Source organism: Perna viridis, chromosome 13, assembly GCF_037379345.1.
Source record: "Perna viridis isolate PV_CMFRI_1.1 ecotype Kerala chromosome 13, ASM3737934v1, whole genome shotgun sequence".
In the NCBI taxonomy this organism is placed as follows: Eukaryota; Metazoa; Mollusca; class Bivalvia; order Mytilida; family Mytilidae; genus Perna; species Perna viridis.
The window spans coordinates 29,094,421-29,109,546 of NC_142457.1; the positions used below are offsets into that span (position 1 = coordinate 29,094,421).

The 15,126-nt window shown below is 32.2% G+C and overlaps 1 protein-coding gene across 1 annotated transcript; it reads right to left on the bottom strand.

The window, feature by feature from the left end:
* Positions 1 to 5,218: 5,218 nt before the first annotated feature.
* LOC148600246 (uncharacterized) lies at positions 5,219 to 14,955 on the bottom strand. The gene is made up of 5 exons (XM_088559527.1): positions 14,841 to 14,955; positions 9,547 to 12,191; positions 8,111 to 8,154; positions 7,294 to 7,462; positions 5,219 to 6,405 (listed from the first exon to the last, which is right to left on the bottom strand). Exons 2-5 carry the CDS (start codon positions 12,155 to 12,157, stop codon positions 6,086 to 6,088), a joined length of 3,144 nt encoding a protein of 1,047 aa, XP_088415653.1. The 5' UTR covers positions 12,158 to 12,191; positions 14,841 to 14,955; the 3' UTR covers positions 5,219 to 6,085.
* Positions 14,956 to 15,126: the final 171 nt, after the last annotated feature.

Genomic DNA, 15,126 nt, shown 5'->3' on the forward strand with positions numbered 1-15,126 from the left:
ATATTTGCAGAATTAATAGAATTTTATTGAGCTGATTAACTGCTAGAACAAATTCACCAGTTATAAAAGAAATATTGAATGATATAAAAGAAATAACATTTGGACTATATTTGTGTGTAATGTTCAGAGTAATCAAGGGAACCAAGGTTATAGCGGTAATCAAAAGAATGTCATCCATGGACAAAGACCAAACATGGAAAACAAACATACACAACAAAGAACATACAGTAACTTAAATCATACATACGAAGTAACAAAAGCATATGAGCAACTCAGACTCCACTTAAAACTGGAAGCATGGACCAAGTGTGCCGGTAGGGTGAGAGTCCTCTGCTTTTCTAGAAACACCCGCTGAGTTGCTCATAAAAAGTCAAGTCAGGGGTAGACAAACAAGGAAATCAAAATCAATAAGACAACCTATCAGAAGATGATCAAAAGGAAATGAGGTTGTTTCTGAAGTAAGAAATGATCAGTGTGGTGTTTGCTGTCATAAAAAAGAATGTTTTATTAGTCTAAGATGCCATGAGCCACTCAGCAATAAACGGATGCTCGCCATACCAGTGCATCTTAATTTGTTGTTAAGCTTTCTATTTGTGTGTTTATAACTGATGTTTGATATTTGCACAACGATAGTTTTTTTTTATCGAATGTATATGCAGAGACTAAGCAGTACATAATAGTGTAAAATATGTGATAATAGCTTCGATAAAGGTTCTAACTAGAAACACATTACTTTTTTAAAAATACTAATCGACAGTACTTTGAGCACTTTCTTCGTAGCATATACATGCAGCAAACAGAGTAAACAAATAGTTGGTTTCAGGATTTTATTTTCCGGTCACATGACATATAAAAGGTAGATCACCATGGCAACACTATCCTTCAAAAGGTGAGCAAATTACATTATACAATCAAAACATAACAACAACTAACGATATGGATATCAGTTCTACAACAAAGGGGCTTTCCCAGACAAAAAATAAAAAAATTTACAAGCAGGCGTTACCTAATAAAAATAAAATAATTCACAAAGAAGGGGGTATTCCAGATATAATATCATAGAGTATAAAATGTTAAACATTTAAACATATCTTTAGCAACCAGGAAACAAATTTAAATATCATAAAATTTGATTTAAGTGAACTGTATTACCTACATGTATAGTTAGTTCAATAGTGAATAGATATTGATTCAACAAATAATACCGGTCATCTTTAAAAGATAATTACATATAAGTTTGTTAGACAGTTACCTGTTTGTATCAAATATTCTAACCACATAGTATAAAAATTAATTTGTTTCATACCTTTGTCAAACACATCATAGTCAATACAGGAAGACGCTCTGATACATGCTTTATATGACCTGAAGACAAAATCATGTATAAATATATGGTAAACCATTAGTTGAAACCATCAAATGGGGAAAATTAATTAAAGAACAGACTGTACTGTTAGATACAACAATTATGCATGTTATTACAATATTTCTGTTAGTTTTTCTGGTTGCACATTGTAAATGGGTGATATGAGTATCCTGAACCTTATTGTCTGGGAAAGCCCGGTCTATAAATGGAAAACACTTTACAACATTCATTAATCTATAAATAGCACTTACGTAAAATCAGTGGTTTAAATTTGATTCAACCTTCATTTGGAACAATGCACTGATACAAAAAGACAACAGAGAATATGATTATAATCTGAATAAATGTTGATGATTTAAAGCAATACTACAAATAAGTTTACCTTATTTACAAAAAAAAAGGTAAAATAAAAAAAAAAACTTGCACCCATTGTCGTGCTCAGTATATCCCCAATTGTACAGGAAGGTGATATCATTCAATTTAGTGAAAAATGGCAAAGTCCCATAAAGCAGGATGTTAATATCTGATGACACCTAAAATCACTTACAATGTATATCTTATCAGTATAAATCAACACGTCAAGTCTAAAATCAATTCATTCATAGGGAATTTTTAGGGACTTCCAGAACAGTTTAAGGTAGACCTAAGGTAAGGGACACAACTCTTTAAATCAGCGATATGTTTGTATCATATTCAATTTCACCAAAGCCTTTCAAGCTTTCCCTTGAAACAGAATGAAATCAGTCCAAGATACTTTGATGCTTACATGAGATGGTTGTAAAATGGTAAATACAAATGTTCCGATATTTGGTAAGAGTTGTGTCCCTTACCCTAGGTCTACCTCCTTAAAAACAGTGTTTGAACATCAGTCTCAAAAACAAAATTGGGATTAACAAACAACATGGTCTTAGAAATGTTTTCTTAAGAATAACCATATAGTATATGTTTCTATAAATAGCCATGAAGAAATGTATAAATAATGAATGAACAAACAAAATACAAAGTTTGTGTCATAAAATGAAAATAAAGCACCATCAAGTTATCATAAACAAACAAAACAACAAGTAAATAAATAACATTGGGTAATACAGTGTCAACTTTGGCACGATAAAATATCAGTACTCGTCTCTTTAAACATCATGCAAAATTTAATTCAAAATATAGTCATGTCGAATCAACATTTCAGAATTTGACCAAATATAATACAGTCTGTTTGATATAACACTGTAAGGAAAGTGATGACATAAGGAACTGTGGATATAACAGGAAATAAACCGATCACTTTCAGGGAGGTAATGCAATCACATTTCAGGGGAGATAATGTAATCATATTCCAGAGGACATAATATAATAAAATCTTGATATGATTTCATCTGACATCTGGCTTGATATTTAGAGAGACAAAAACTTTGCTAAAAAGCACAAATTCTATTTACATTAAAAATTCTAATTTGCTGTTTCTATGGGCACATACAAATCAAATAATGACAATGTGGAAGCATCTAGAAATTTATACTTACATAAAATCATACAATTTAATCATATCATATTATTATTATATTAGAAACAATTAGTCTAATATCATTATTTCAGGAAGTTGGTTTGAGAAAAACTTATTAAATGTCAACTGGTTCATTTCATTATCACATTATCCATAATGCCCTGGGGAAAATTGAAAAAAAGTAAACAATAAAAAAATTGGAAGTCGAATCTAAAATTGTATGTTCTTAAAATGTGAAAATGAGGTAATTTTAAAACTTTTTAAATATCTTTTCTGATTCAAGAATGCCAAAATTAATTTGAACGAAGATTTTAACTCCCAATTTATGGGTAAATTGTAGATTTTCTTGTACATCCTGCATAAGCTGATTTACCTAACCAGTTGTTGTGATATCCATCACAATAGGGTTTGTAAGTCTTATTCTAGTTTCATTTTCCTTACCAGAATTTTGTTTGTAGAATATTTTGAATTTCAAAGACCGATCTACATTTTATTGTTTCCTTCCATATCTCAGAGCACTGCATTACGTGGCAAAATCTATCATTTGCCTTTCTTTAGATTTTTATCATGTAGAATGAATTTTTATCGTTTTTCATCATTGTTTTTACAAGGAAAATTGTTTTGGCTTGTAAGTACCAGATTCATGGTGTAGAAAAACTCACCGAACAAACAATGTTTTTTCAATCTTCAGATGCTAAATCTTTAGGTAACATCAGTTTTTTTCTGTATTCAAATCCACACTTTTTGAGAAAATCATACATTCATCTCACACTTAAATCAACCTAATCAAACAAAATCATGAACAATATCTCTTGCAAAGTGCTAATTTCATGTACATCTATAAAAATTTTATCTCAAAAATGCAACAACCCAAAAAATAACCAAAACTAATTATGTGGTCTGTCAACTGATTCTGAATAGGAACTAAAGTTAAATTGGTGGGTTTTTGACATACATGAATCACCTTCTGTCTGATTTTTATAAAGACTGTTACCTATTACTTGAATCAATGTCATGTACTTAAGCCAATTCTTGTAAAACCATGGAGTCACGTGATGAGACTTACAAACCCTATAAAAAATGCCACAAAATAAAGTTGTCATAAAGCTATCTTACAACGAACAGTTTGAACCATCAAATTCATAAAAGTCATGTGATATTTTACATTTTCCTGTATAAAATAGAGAAGAATAAAAATAGTCTTTTATAAATAATGTTAAATGTTACTTAAATTTGGTACATTCACATCAAAAACTACAATGGCTATCAACAATCACCACTTTAAGCAGAAGACTTCTTAATTTTAACACAATCACCACATTAAACAGAAAACTTTTAAATTTTAACACAATCACCACTTAATACAGAAGACTTCTTCATTTTAACACAATCACCACTTTAAACAGAAGACTTCTTCATTTTAACACAATCACCACTTTAAACAGAAGACTTCTTCATTTTAACACAATCACCACTTTAAACAGAAGACTTCTTCATTTTAACACAATCACCACTTAATACAGAGGACTTCTTCATTTTAACACAATCACCACTTTAAACAGAGGACTTCCTAATTTTAACACTGTCACCACTTTAAACAGAAGACTTCCTAATTTTAACACAAATGCCATTTTAAACAGAAGACTTCATAATTTTAACACAAATCCACCTTAAATGAAGATTTCAAGTTTTCCATGAAAGTATATCATGCCATTTCTTTTAAATGAAATTAAAACATTATCATTAACACTTGAATTTAAAACAGTGTGGTTAAAGGACAATTGTCCTTGCTCAGTCAATATTAAAGACAGATTTTTAATTTCAAAATAAGTATTTCATGCATTGAGGTATCTTAATAAAATAATTGTTTAATTAAAAGCTGTAATAATTAGATGTCAGTCTCTGTAAGAATCAGGCAGTGGGTGAAACATGGTATGAAAAAACCCATCATTTTGATAGTGTAAATTGACTATTTGCACCATCAGAATCATGGAAAAAAGATAATATTTTCCATATCATGTTGGTGCATTGAATTATAATTTCACTGAAATGCACTGAAAATGAACATTTAAAGGGCAGATAACTCAGTCAAAAACCTCATTTTTCTAACATTCTATTGAAAAATTTCTGAGCAAAGCCAGTGATGCAGAGATCATATAATGGTCTTTCAAATAGAGAAAGTGTCGTTGAGTGATGTTATATTGTCAGATTGGTGGGGTTTTGCCATGCATGTTTCTGATTTTTCCCATTTTGCCTGATTCTTACTAACACTTATACTTAATATCTTGGTTCTTAGGTCACTTGTCATTAAAACTAATGATCTTTTTATATCCCCGTTAAAATGATGAGTATTTTTTTTTTGTAGTAACATAGCTGGAAAAAGGTAGAAAGCAATGCTTTCTTGTTTTTTATTTTATTCTATTATGATAAAATGGATAGCAAAGCCAACCAAATCAGAAAAGACCTGAGAACCAAAAAATGATGTTTGTTTGGCCTATAGAACATTGAGGTAAAGTGAGAGTAACATTTAAACAGATTTCACTGTATTAAATATCAATATAAATATATACACTAAAACATATAACACACCAGTCCCAGATAAATCTGAACCAATGAAAAAGGGAGCTTCCTTTCATACAGACAATCATTATACTAAAGAAATGTCAAAATCTTGAAAGGAATTTGAGTTATGTTACAGTAGTAAACCATGATATGTCCATCAGTTGATAGAAACATAAAAGCAAGTTTCAGATTTTGGAACACGTTTTTACAACAATTAAAATAATTTATAATAAAAGTCAGTGTAGTTTTAAACTTCTTGTAATTCTTGGTTCAAATTGCCACATTGAAAGAAGATTGGTCGCAAACTATATCAGAGATGTATATTACATATGTTCATAGGGAATATGAAATTTCTGAGCAAAAGAGTGAATGAGAATTAATGAAAACCAAGAACTATGTAATAGCATATCATAGCTAAGAGTTGTTCCATTAAAACATATAAGCATTGAAGTCAAGACACTTTTGACAAGGAGAATCGCCCATAGAAGCAATTTAAAGCTACATTTCATTCAAGAATTTCGACAATCACCCATTTATACATTTAAAAGTGTCTTTCCTCTCTACCTTACACGTTTTAAAAAATAGCACTAACACTAATATAGTTGAAGGAGTTTGTATTAGAAGTGAATAAGAACTGATAAAATTCTAATAAACAACTATTCCTCTAAGTATTCAACATAATACTGAGCCTCCTTAAGGTAATTCTTTATGCTTGTTGGAATCGGTAAATAATCAATGTGGTCACGTCGTACAATCTGCAGAATCTTAAATCTGCACATATGCTGCAATGATTGCATCTGTTTAAACCGTGATACTGGATGTAGAAGGTGTACTGGCATAGGTGGCGCTCCTGGACCAGAAGGTCGAACAAAGTACAAAAATTGTCCATTACGAGAATTCTGCACACACTGTTCGATGAACTGTTTAATTGTAGATTTTCCATGTGTCTCTGGCTGGGACCAAAAACTAAACTTTCCTACAAAGCAATATTTACATATTAAGGAGGTTGATCTAGGGTAAGGGACACAACTCTTACAAATCATTAGAATGCTTGTATTCTGCATTTGACATCAATCACATGTAAGTGTCAAAGTAACTAGGACTGATTTCATTCTGTTTCAAAGGAAAGCTTGAAAGGCTTTGGTGAAATTGAATATGATACAAACATATCTCTGATTTCAAGAGATATTTCCCTTACTCAAGGTCTACCTCCTTAAAAAACCTGATTAATTTCTGTCATAATACAAATATTTTTGTTCTCTCTGGCTTTGTAAAAAAATCTTTATTTATTTTTTGTGAAAAATATAAGTGTGTTGCAACATTGATAAAAAACAGCTGCATATGAAATCTTAACAATTAATGGAACTGAAGAGGATTTTTTTTCAGAACATACAAGCTAATTTATGAGTTCAGTATAAATGGACAATATTCATTTTTTATACATGTACTCTACAGTACCAAGTTAAGAATTATTATTTCTGAGCTTTGTTACATACATGCATTTACTTTTAATATTCATCAAAAAAATTATTCATATCAACCTAAAATATGGATCTCAGGCATTTTCTATAAATATCACTTCAGATATGTATTCAGAAATTTTTAACAGGGGGCCTCATCCAGTGATTTCCAGTTTTTCCTATATAAACAATCAAACCTTTCAAGCATGAAGGCCCCCTGGATCTACCTAAGCACTATAATCCAATTGCTTTACCTTTTTCATAGAATTCAATTTAAGTTAAGCTACAATTATCTCCTAAACCCAACTCTAACTGACATTTTGTCTATAAATTGAGAGTTTCACTTATTGTTTACTTTGCATGATTCTCAGACAGAACTGTACTTAAAAGAAATACAGTAAAACCTTTATGATGCTCTATCCTGGTATGATGGACTCTTCCTTGCATGTTAAATGAAAGACTTAGGATGTAACGATCATCAGAACTATCTCGCACCAAAAATGATCCATCAGGTTTATCTATCAATTTAATTTCTGCCTCCTCCCAGCTCAATGGTCCCCAGTACCAACCACACTGCAATAATATCATATATCATATAAAATATATCATTCCTCTGGCTTTACCATGTACATCATTTTACAATCAGTACTATTCCAAAGAAAACAACAGTACACTGACTTTTAACCGTATCAGTTTCTAATACTGTGTTATTTGAGTATTTATTTATAGTGCCACTAATGACATGCTTCTGTAATTATTTAGAAACGCTCATGGTCTATTATAACAGCAACAGTTGTATGATCATACATATACAATAAACTGAAAAAAAAACAGACACTTCTATCGACATGGATTTGAAGTTTTCCATACTACATTGTGGAAGTGGAGTTTTGTACAAAATATAAATACCATCATGACAAAAGCTAACAGAGGTGACCGGAAAACAGTTGAACACTCAGACTGGTTAACTGTTTAAAACCACAGGAGCAGGATTAAAGATTTAAGGAGGTGGACCTAGGGTAAGGGACACAACTCTCATAAATCATTGGAACGTTTGTATTCAGCATTTTACAGCAACCTCATGTAAGCATCAAAGCAACTTGAACTGATTTCATTCTGTTTCAAATTGAAATTGAATATGATACAAACATATCACTGATTTCAAGAGTTATGTCCCTAACCCTAGGTCTACCTCCTTTATTCATAATGTTTATAACTTACATCCTTCAACTGTTGCATGCTTTCCATAAAATCTTGTCTGTAACCTGCAACATATAATTTTTTTGTTTCATGAAAAAGATGGAAAGTATTTTTCATGACATTATACGTAGTTGCATGTACATATATACATGTATGTACATGTATTCTTTGTGACAGAAGTTACACAAGTATTCTTCATAACAGAAGTTAAATGTGTATTCTTTACGAAGAAACTTACACAAGTATTCTTCATTTTAAAATTACACATACATGTATATTCTTCATGACAGAAGTTACAAATGTACAGGTGTCTTTCATAACAGAAGTTACAAATGTACATGTATCGTTCATGTTGGAAGTTACACTTGTATCCTTCAGGAAAAAAGTTACAGATGTATCCTTCATGTTGGAAGTTACATATGTATTCATCATTATAGAAGTTACATACATGTATGCATTCTTCACAACAGACAGAAATCAGATAGAGGAAAAATACTGAAGATGGCAACAAAAGTACAACAATATACAGTGTAGTTGAACACACTTTTTCAATATTTTTGCTCAAAAGTCAACACTTTGAGTTGGGAATTTCCAAAGAAGAACTGTTTTGTGTTTTGCATTCTGTGATTTAAGAAAAACACATGTTCTAAAAGAGCAAGATGGTTGCTTAGGTGCTTTTAGGTGAAAATGTAAATTTTTAGGTTATAATGAACTAATCACAGAAACAATAAATATTATGAATTTTATTATGCCCATTTTGTTGTGTAATGCACGTAGCCAACATGTAACTGACTTGACAGTCATACTTTGCATTCAGTGTTTTAAGAAAAGAGATTTTTAAATTCAAGCAACACCCAGTCACTTGTTTGTGCTTTGTATTTTTTTTTGGGTTATAGTGTTGTTACAATAATATGTTTTCTTTGTTTCAATAACTGATTACTTTTACTCTCTCAAAGAATAGTTGGTATTGGTTTGAACTTCATGTAACAGGATCTCTCATCACAGTATTTCCCAATCAGTCAAAAGTAATCAATTAGTGATGTACTTGAATGATCTTACATGTACATGTACAATATATATTAGCATGAAACGTAAAGTACTATTCAAAAAACAAAAAAACCAGAGAAAGTTGGCCAAAGTCCTTTTTATATTAGAAATTATAAAAAACTTGTAAGCCTTCAAAATGTTTATATTACACAATTTAAAAAAAATTGCCTACTTGTAGCATGGTTTTTTTGAAAAGTAAATCTATTGCAATCTTCAGTTGTACAGCTATATACAAAAAATGCATGTACATGTGGTTGCATTGTACACATATCTGATCTAAACACTAATTAACTGTAATATGTATTTCCAATGTCATTACAAACTATACATGTATGCTTGGCACTACCCTTTTTTACAACATACATGTTCATGTATAGAATGTGTTTTCTGTGTATTTAGTGAATACTGACCTGTTTCTTTATTTGACCTTGGTATTATTGCTGGAGGTCTAGTGTCAAGGTCATTAGATCTCTGTTTTAAAGGAGGAGTTGGTGCTGATTCTGGAGTTCTTTCATCGTGATCATCAGGCAAAGTTTCATATGCATTCCTCACAGACTCAGAACTGTCCATTCCAAGTTCTGCTAGTGACATATGAATGGGTTCTGAATCATCATAATAAAAGTCAGGCAATCTTTTCATCTCCCTTCCATTACTCTGTGAACTTTGACCTTCTAGACATTGTCCACCAGAGGCTTCATTGCTGCCATATGTGTCAGTGTCTAGTTCATCCGCAAAGGAGCTCCGCCTACTTGCAAGGCTTTCAAGGATTGCATCAGCATCATCTTCATAAGACATCACATGAATATCACTCAAAATCTCCGATGAACGAATACTAGAATTGTCATCACTTTCAGCAAATGAACTCATAGATTCTAGAGTTGAACTTTTCCTGTGATGCTGTCCAAATGATCTAAATTCTATTTTTGAGTCACTGAAGTATTGTGTTTGAGATGACTCTGGAGTTGGTATAATAGGTTTAGATAATTCATCCCTCTCTCTGTAATTGTTTTCTGATGAATTAATGTCAAGTTTCATATCAGAATGATAAGGTCCATTATTACTAGAGGTCAAAGGTAAGCTCTGACTTTTTGATGACATTTTTGGTACATTAGCTACACCAGTATTGCTATTCTGTGTTGTCAAGTTAAAGGTCCACGGCTCTGAAGAACGATTGATTTTCTTGCTTGTACTATGATCAGAAGAACAATCACACAAACTTTTTCTACTCAGAATAGCAAGTCTTTCTTCTGAATTCCCATCCTGACTAAAGTCCTTTGCAGAACAACTGACATTTTCTAGTCCCTCTGATATCCACCCTAACTGGACTTCTCTGTCATTCATGGCACACAAGCACTCCTGTTTTTTAATAAACTCTGCATCTTTGACTTCAGCATACCCCTCGTCTTCCTCTGAGATGTGGAGAATCTCTAATTCCTCTGGAATACTCTCAGCTTCTGTTGATTGTGGGGAGTCGAGAACTACACATTTTATAGTGTCTCCAGAACTGACCGAAACTGACAAACTACCGCAAGTGTCTGATATGTTGGATGAAACATCACAGTTAATGTCTGATTTAACTGAGTCAATATTTTCACATTTAGCAAAGTCAGTAGATTTATGAATTTTGAGTTCATTCATTTGGCTTGGCTGCTCTAATATAATGGCACTATTTTGTTGGTTATAGCACTCAGCACAACTTTCCTCTTGTTTCTCCAAACTTTTTCTATAGTTCAGTAGATATGATTCTGTGTAATGCTGCTTTGTATCACAGCCTGTTTGATCATTCATATCGATGTTATGTTCAGAATTAAACACTGAGTTGATAGATGATTCTTCTATATGATGTTTAATAGGCGAGTCAGTTTTGCTCCCTGGACTAGCCAGAAAAGAAGCTGAATCAGGAGATTTCAGATCATCATACATGCTGTATTTCCTTGCAGGAAGAGGGGGTCCTTCATCAAAACTTGACAATCTATTATCAACAGTCATATTAAATTGGTCTGGAGGTTCTATAATATTCTGAGTGTCAGACAAGGATAAACTGTTTGACCCTTCTTGTTTCTGAGATCGTTTTCGAAAAAGAATCTTTGGATTTGCATAAAGTTCACCAGTAGCACTATACTGACATAGGCAAGTATCTGAATTACACATGCCATCCTGTATTGCACTATTGTCAATATTTGGTAAAGAAATCTGATCATTTCTTAATGGACAACTCCCCAGTGACAACATGTTTGGAGAATTTCCACATATTGTGTAAGGTCTTTGTAAAACTGCCGGGGCTTGTGAAAGATTTATATCACTGGCACATGCTGAAGGTGAATTATTATCCATCTTCCTTGTATAAATGTCTCTGATGGGATCATAATTATCTGATCTGATACAATTTTCAGCCGTTCCAGATGATTGAGTCCTCCTATGCTGACTCGTTCTAACTGTTGTGTCTCGCTCAAAATTATCATTTATATTATTTTTTACAACCATACTTTCAGACATTTGAAGTTTCATTTTACGCCGAACTTCATCAAGCGTTTCATAACCAGGATCAGGGTCAATAAAAATCTCCTCTTTTTCCTGGAATGACAACTGAGGATTATCTAAATCTATTGCTTGATCATCTGATACAACAAAGTTGTTAACAATCACACAATCCTCTTCAAAACTTCTGTTCAGTGATTTGTCAAACTCATAGATACCATTACCATTTACAACAGGAGCTTTGCTTTTACTTTTCTTGTTGTGACTTTGATTTAAGACAGTGATAATTGGTTTCTGTGCCAGTCTTTCTGACTGTGTTCTACTGATCTCCACACCTTTCTCCTCTTTCCCTGCGATATCATCGCTGCGTCTTCTGAAAGACACACCTTGTATGGACTCATTTTCTGGTATTCCAAGGTCATAAGCTTTATTTTTCAGTAAAAATCTCCTTTTCAGTCTTCTGAAGAGTCCAACATTAGCTGACGCTTTGGGTGGAGAGACACCAGGGGGCAGAGTTTTGGATTTTTGCCTCACAGGATCCATTTCCTTGTGGAGGTCAACCAGGCATCTTTGCAATCTAAAAAAGATATAAATATATATGAAATTAAATGCTTAAATGTCTTTTTGTACACATTGTGTCAGTAAAATCAAAGGACCGACCCACGTGAATCTGTTGTGTTTAAGAGCATCAACTTGGCATACAATGTGAAATATATGTATCAGACCCTTGTAAGTGACTACATATAAATGTATATTATTTATTAGTAAAAAAATGACAGAAATCCATGAGAAAGTTGGAAATAAATTAACAAATACATGCATGGTATGTACATTTGTGTGCATGAATTTTAGAAGTCATAAAGAGGATGCAGTTAAACAAAGATACTATGCAGGTCAGCTGTCCTAATTTATGTTTCATGTTTTGGTTTTACACGTATTTCAAAGCAAAAAAAGGCATTGCTATGTAATAAATGAGTCGTAAATGAGAAATACAGTATATGGCCAATGTACATGATTAACTGATCTTGAACTTGCAAACTATAAAATGTACTTATACCGAAGTTGACCGGCATTAAATGGTTTAGCTTATGTACAATACCGTCACTGAACCAAAATTTTTATTTCTCCAGTCTGCACAGTTCAAGTCACTCGTGATCTCCACTTTGACTTCACCAAAGTAAAAACTGGGATAAAATTGCTCCAGTTTTATGTTTCATTATTGATTTCTGTCAGTTACTTGAATGTTATCAAACTGCTAGAACCATTTACACATATACTTTGGAAAAAAAGACAGGATTAGTACACTACGGTAACAGACAATTTTTAGAAGGTGACGCCACTGTTGAGAGTTGAGACACTATGACTCCACTCAAAATATCTCCACTGTGTCTGTGGAGAGTGGAGAAATTTAAATTTGTGTTGACTGTAGTGAATGAATGTAAGAAGTTTTTGAAAATAACTAGAACATTCTTCATTAATCATGCTAATGACCATAACTATGTAACTGACATGTAAAAACTCTGAAGTTGAATTTATACCTCTTAATCAGACACAGCTTATAAAACATTCAATCTGGTTAAGAAATCACTTTCAGACAGCAAAATGAACAGAATTCTATCGTACCGAAGCTTTTGGCCATAAATATAAATAAAGACATCTATGTTGACATCCATTTGCAAATGTACCAGTGTTTCAAAGTTCAAATTTGCTATCAATAATGTCAGTTTTAGCCTTGCTTTTAATTTTTATGTTAAGAATTGTTCTGAAACATCAGAATGTTCCAGAAATGACCTCAATGAATCCCTGATTCTAATACACAGTAGAGTTGTTGGGGTACATGTACATGTAGCTGTAGGAATCAAACTCTGTAACTAACTGAGCTAAGGAGTTAACTCAGCAGCTGATGAAAGATGGCTATGTATACATGTACATTTTACCTTACCAATTTCATTGGCAATTTGAATTTTGTATATAAATTTATAGTTATTAAAAGTTCTGTTCCCACTGACTCAATCTGCCCAGGATTCACCCACCTTTTGAGTCTGTCAAATAACATTTGACTTTGAAGACAACTTCATCCCTGCAATGTATGTTGTTACATTGCTGGTGACGAAAGGGAATCTGTGATACCTCCTATAACATATGCTGTGCACCTGCGTTAAAAGTCCAAACAATCATTTCTACATGTATATTGCTACTGCCACTTCTGACAGAAAAATTTTGAGCCTGATTATTTCATATTTTGACAGAGAATCTACACATATAGGAGGTTGCTGACTCTACGTCCCTGGAATTTTGTTTTTTTTTAAGAAAGGAGAACTAAATAGAGATTGTATTGAACTCTGTATACAGTTTCAAAGGAATATCAAATGCTGGATAAAAAAACACCTCAGAAACATTTATTATTGGTCCCCTTGGCTTTTTCTCTTTACTGATCTAATAGATATCAATTTATTAAAGATAAAATTATAAGTACATGTACCTGTATAAGTGAAAGTAAAGAATTGAAATGTTAAAATAAAAATAAAAAGTGCTTGTGTATCAAATCTCCCTGATTTCCACTAATGTTGTTATCAATTTTCTTATGCAAATATCAAATAATGTTCTGTAAGATACATTTTTGTACATATTGTATATTGAATTAATACGTTTTCTGGCATGTATTGTTGCTGTTATTTACAAACTCAATAAAAGGGTAGAATATACGTATCCTTACTACTTACATGTATGTTACTTAATTCTTAAACCTAACACCCATGCCAACAATGACCATTTGTATATTGTAATAGTCTAAAATTCAAAGGGGATTATTGGGAAATTCATAGTAAGACAAGATGTACATGTATATTTTGTTTCTGTTTCCCATGTATATGTCCTCCATTAATTAGAGTCATGTCTTTAAAATAGGTCCTTCCCGAAGTACATGTACTTGGGGAAGGTCGCCGAAGGACCTACATCGTACATGTAATTACATGATAAAATGTGTATGAGAATACAAATATTTGAAAATATTGAATAAAAATCTTAGAATGCAAAATACGACAATTAAGAGCAATACTTCTGCAAGACAAACATGGTTTATGTCACAGTGTCATGTCTCATGAACTTGTTTACAAACGTTAAAAAATTGAAAGGACTTGAAGATCGCGATCATTAACGCGACAATTAACACACATCATGTCGAATTTTATGTTGATATATGTAAACCAGAACCATGGAGTTATACCGTAATTATGACAGAAAACTGTTTTTTTTGGGATAAAATTCCATTAAACTCAACAGTTTGCTTCTAATTTTCAACAACAGGAAGTGCTGATCATAATAATAATTTTGATGAAATTAAACGGAACGATCTTATGACGAAATATTTAAAATTTTGGTTGTATCAATGTTGAGGAGGAAGAATGCTTCAATAATTCCACAATCTTTATCTTGGACCTTTGTTTAATATTTTGAAACTCTAGCACCGAATTATTCGCGAAAGTCGAGTTGAAAAAATTGCGTTTGATCAT

Excerpts from the sequence above, each read along its gene's own strand:
- LOC148600246 (XM_088559527.1), bottom strand. The coding sequence starts at position 12,157 with ATGGATCCTGTGAGGCAAAAATCCAAAACTCTGCCCCCTGGTGTCTCT. Across the intron at positions 8,155-9,546 it reads AAGGTCAAATAAAGAAACAG|GTTACAGACAAGATTTTATG; the intron begins GTCAGTATTCAC and ends TATATGTTGCAG. Across the intron at positions 7,463-8,110 it reads GCATGCAACAGTTGAAGGAT|TGTGGTTGGTACTGGGGACC; the intron begins GTAAGTTATAAA and ends ATATTATTGCAG.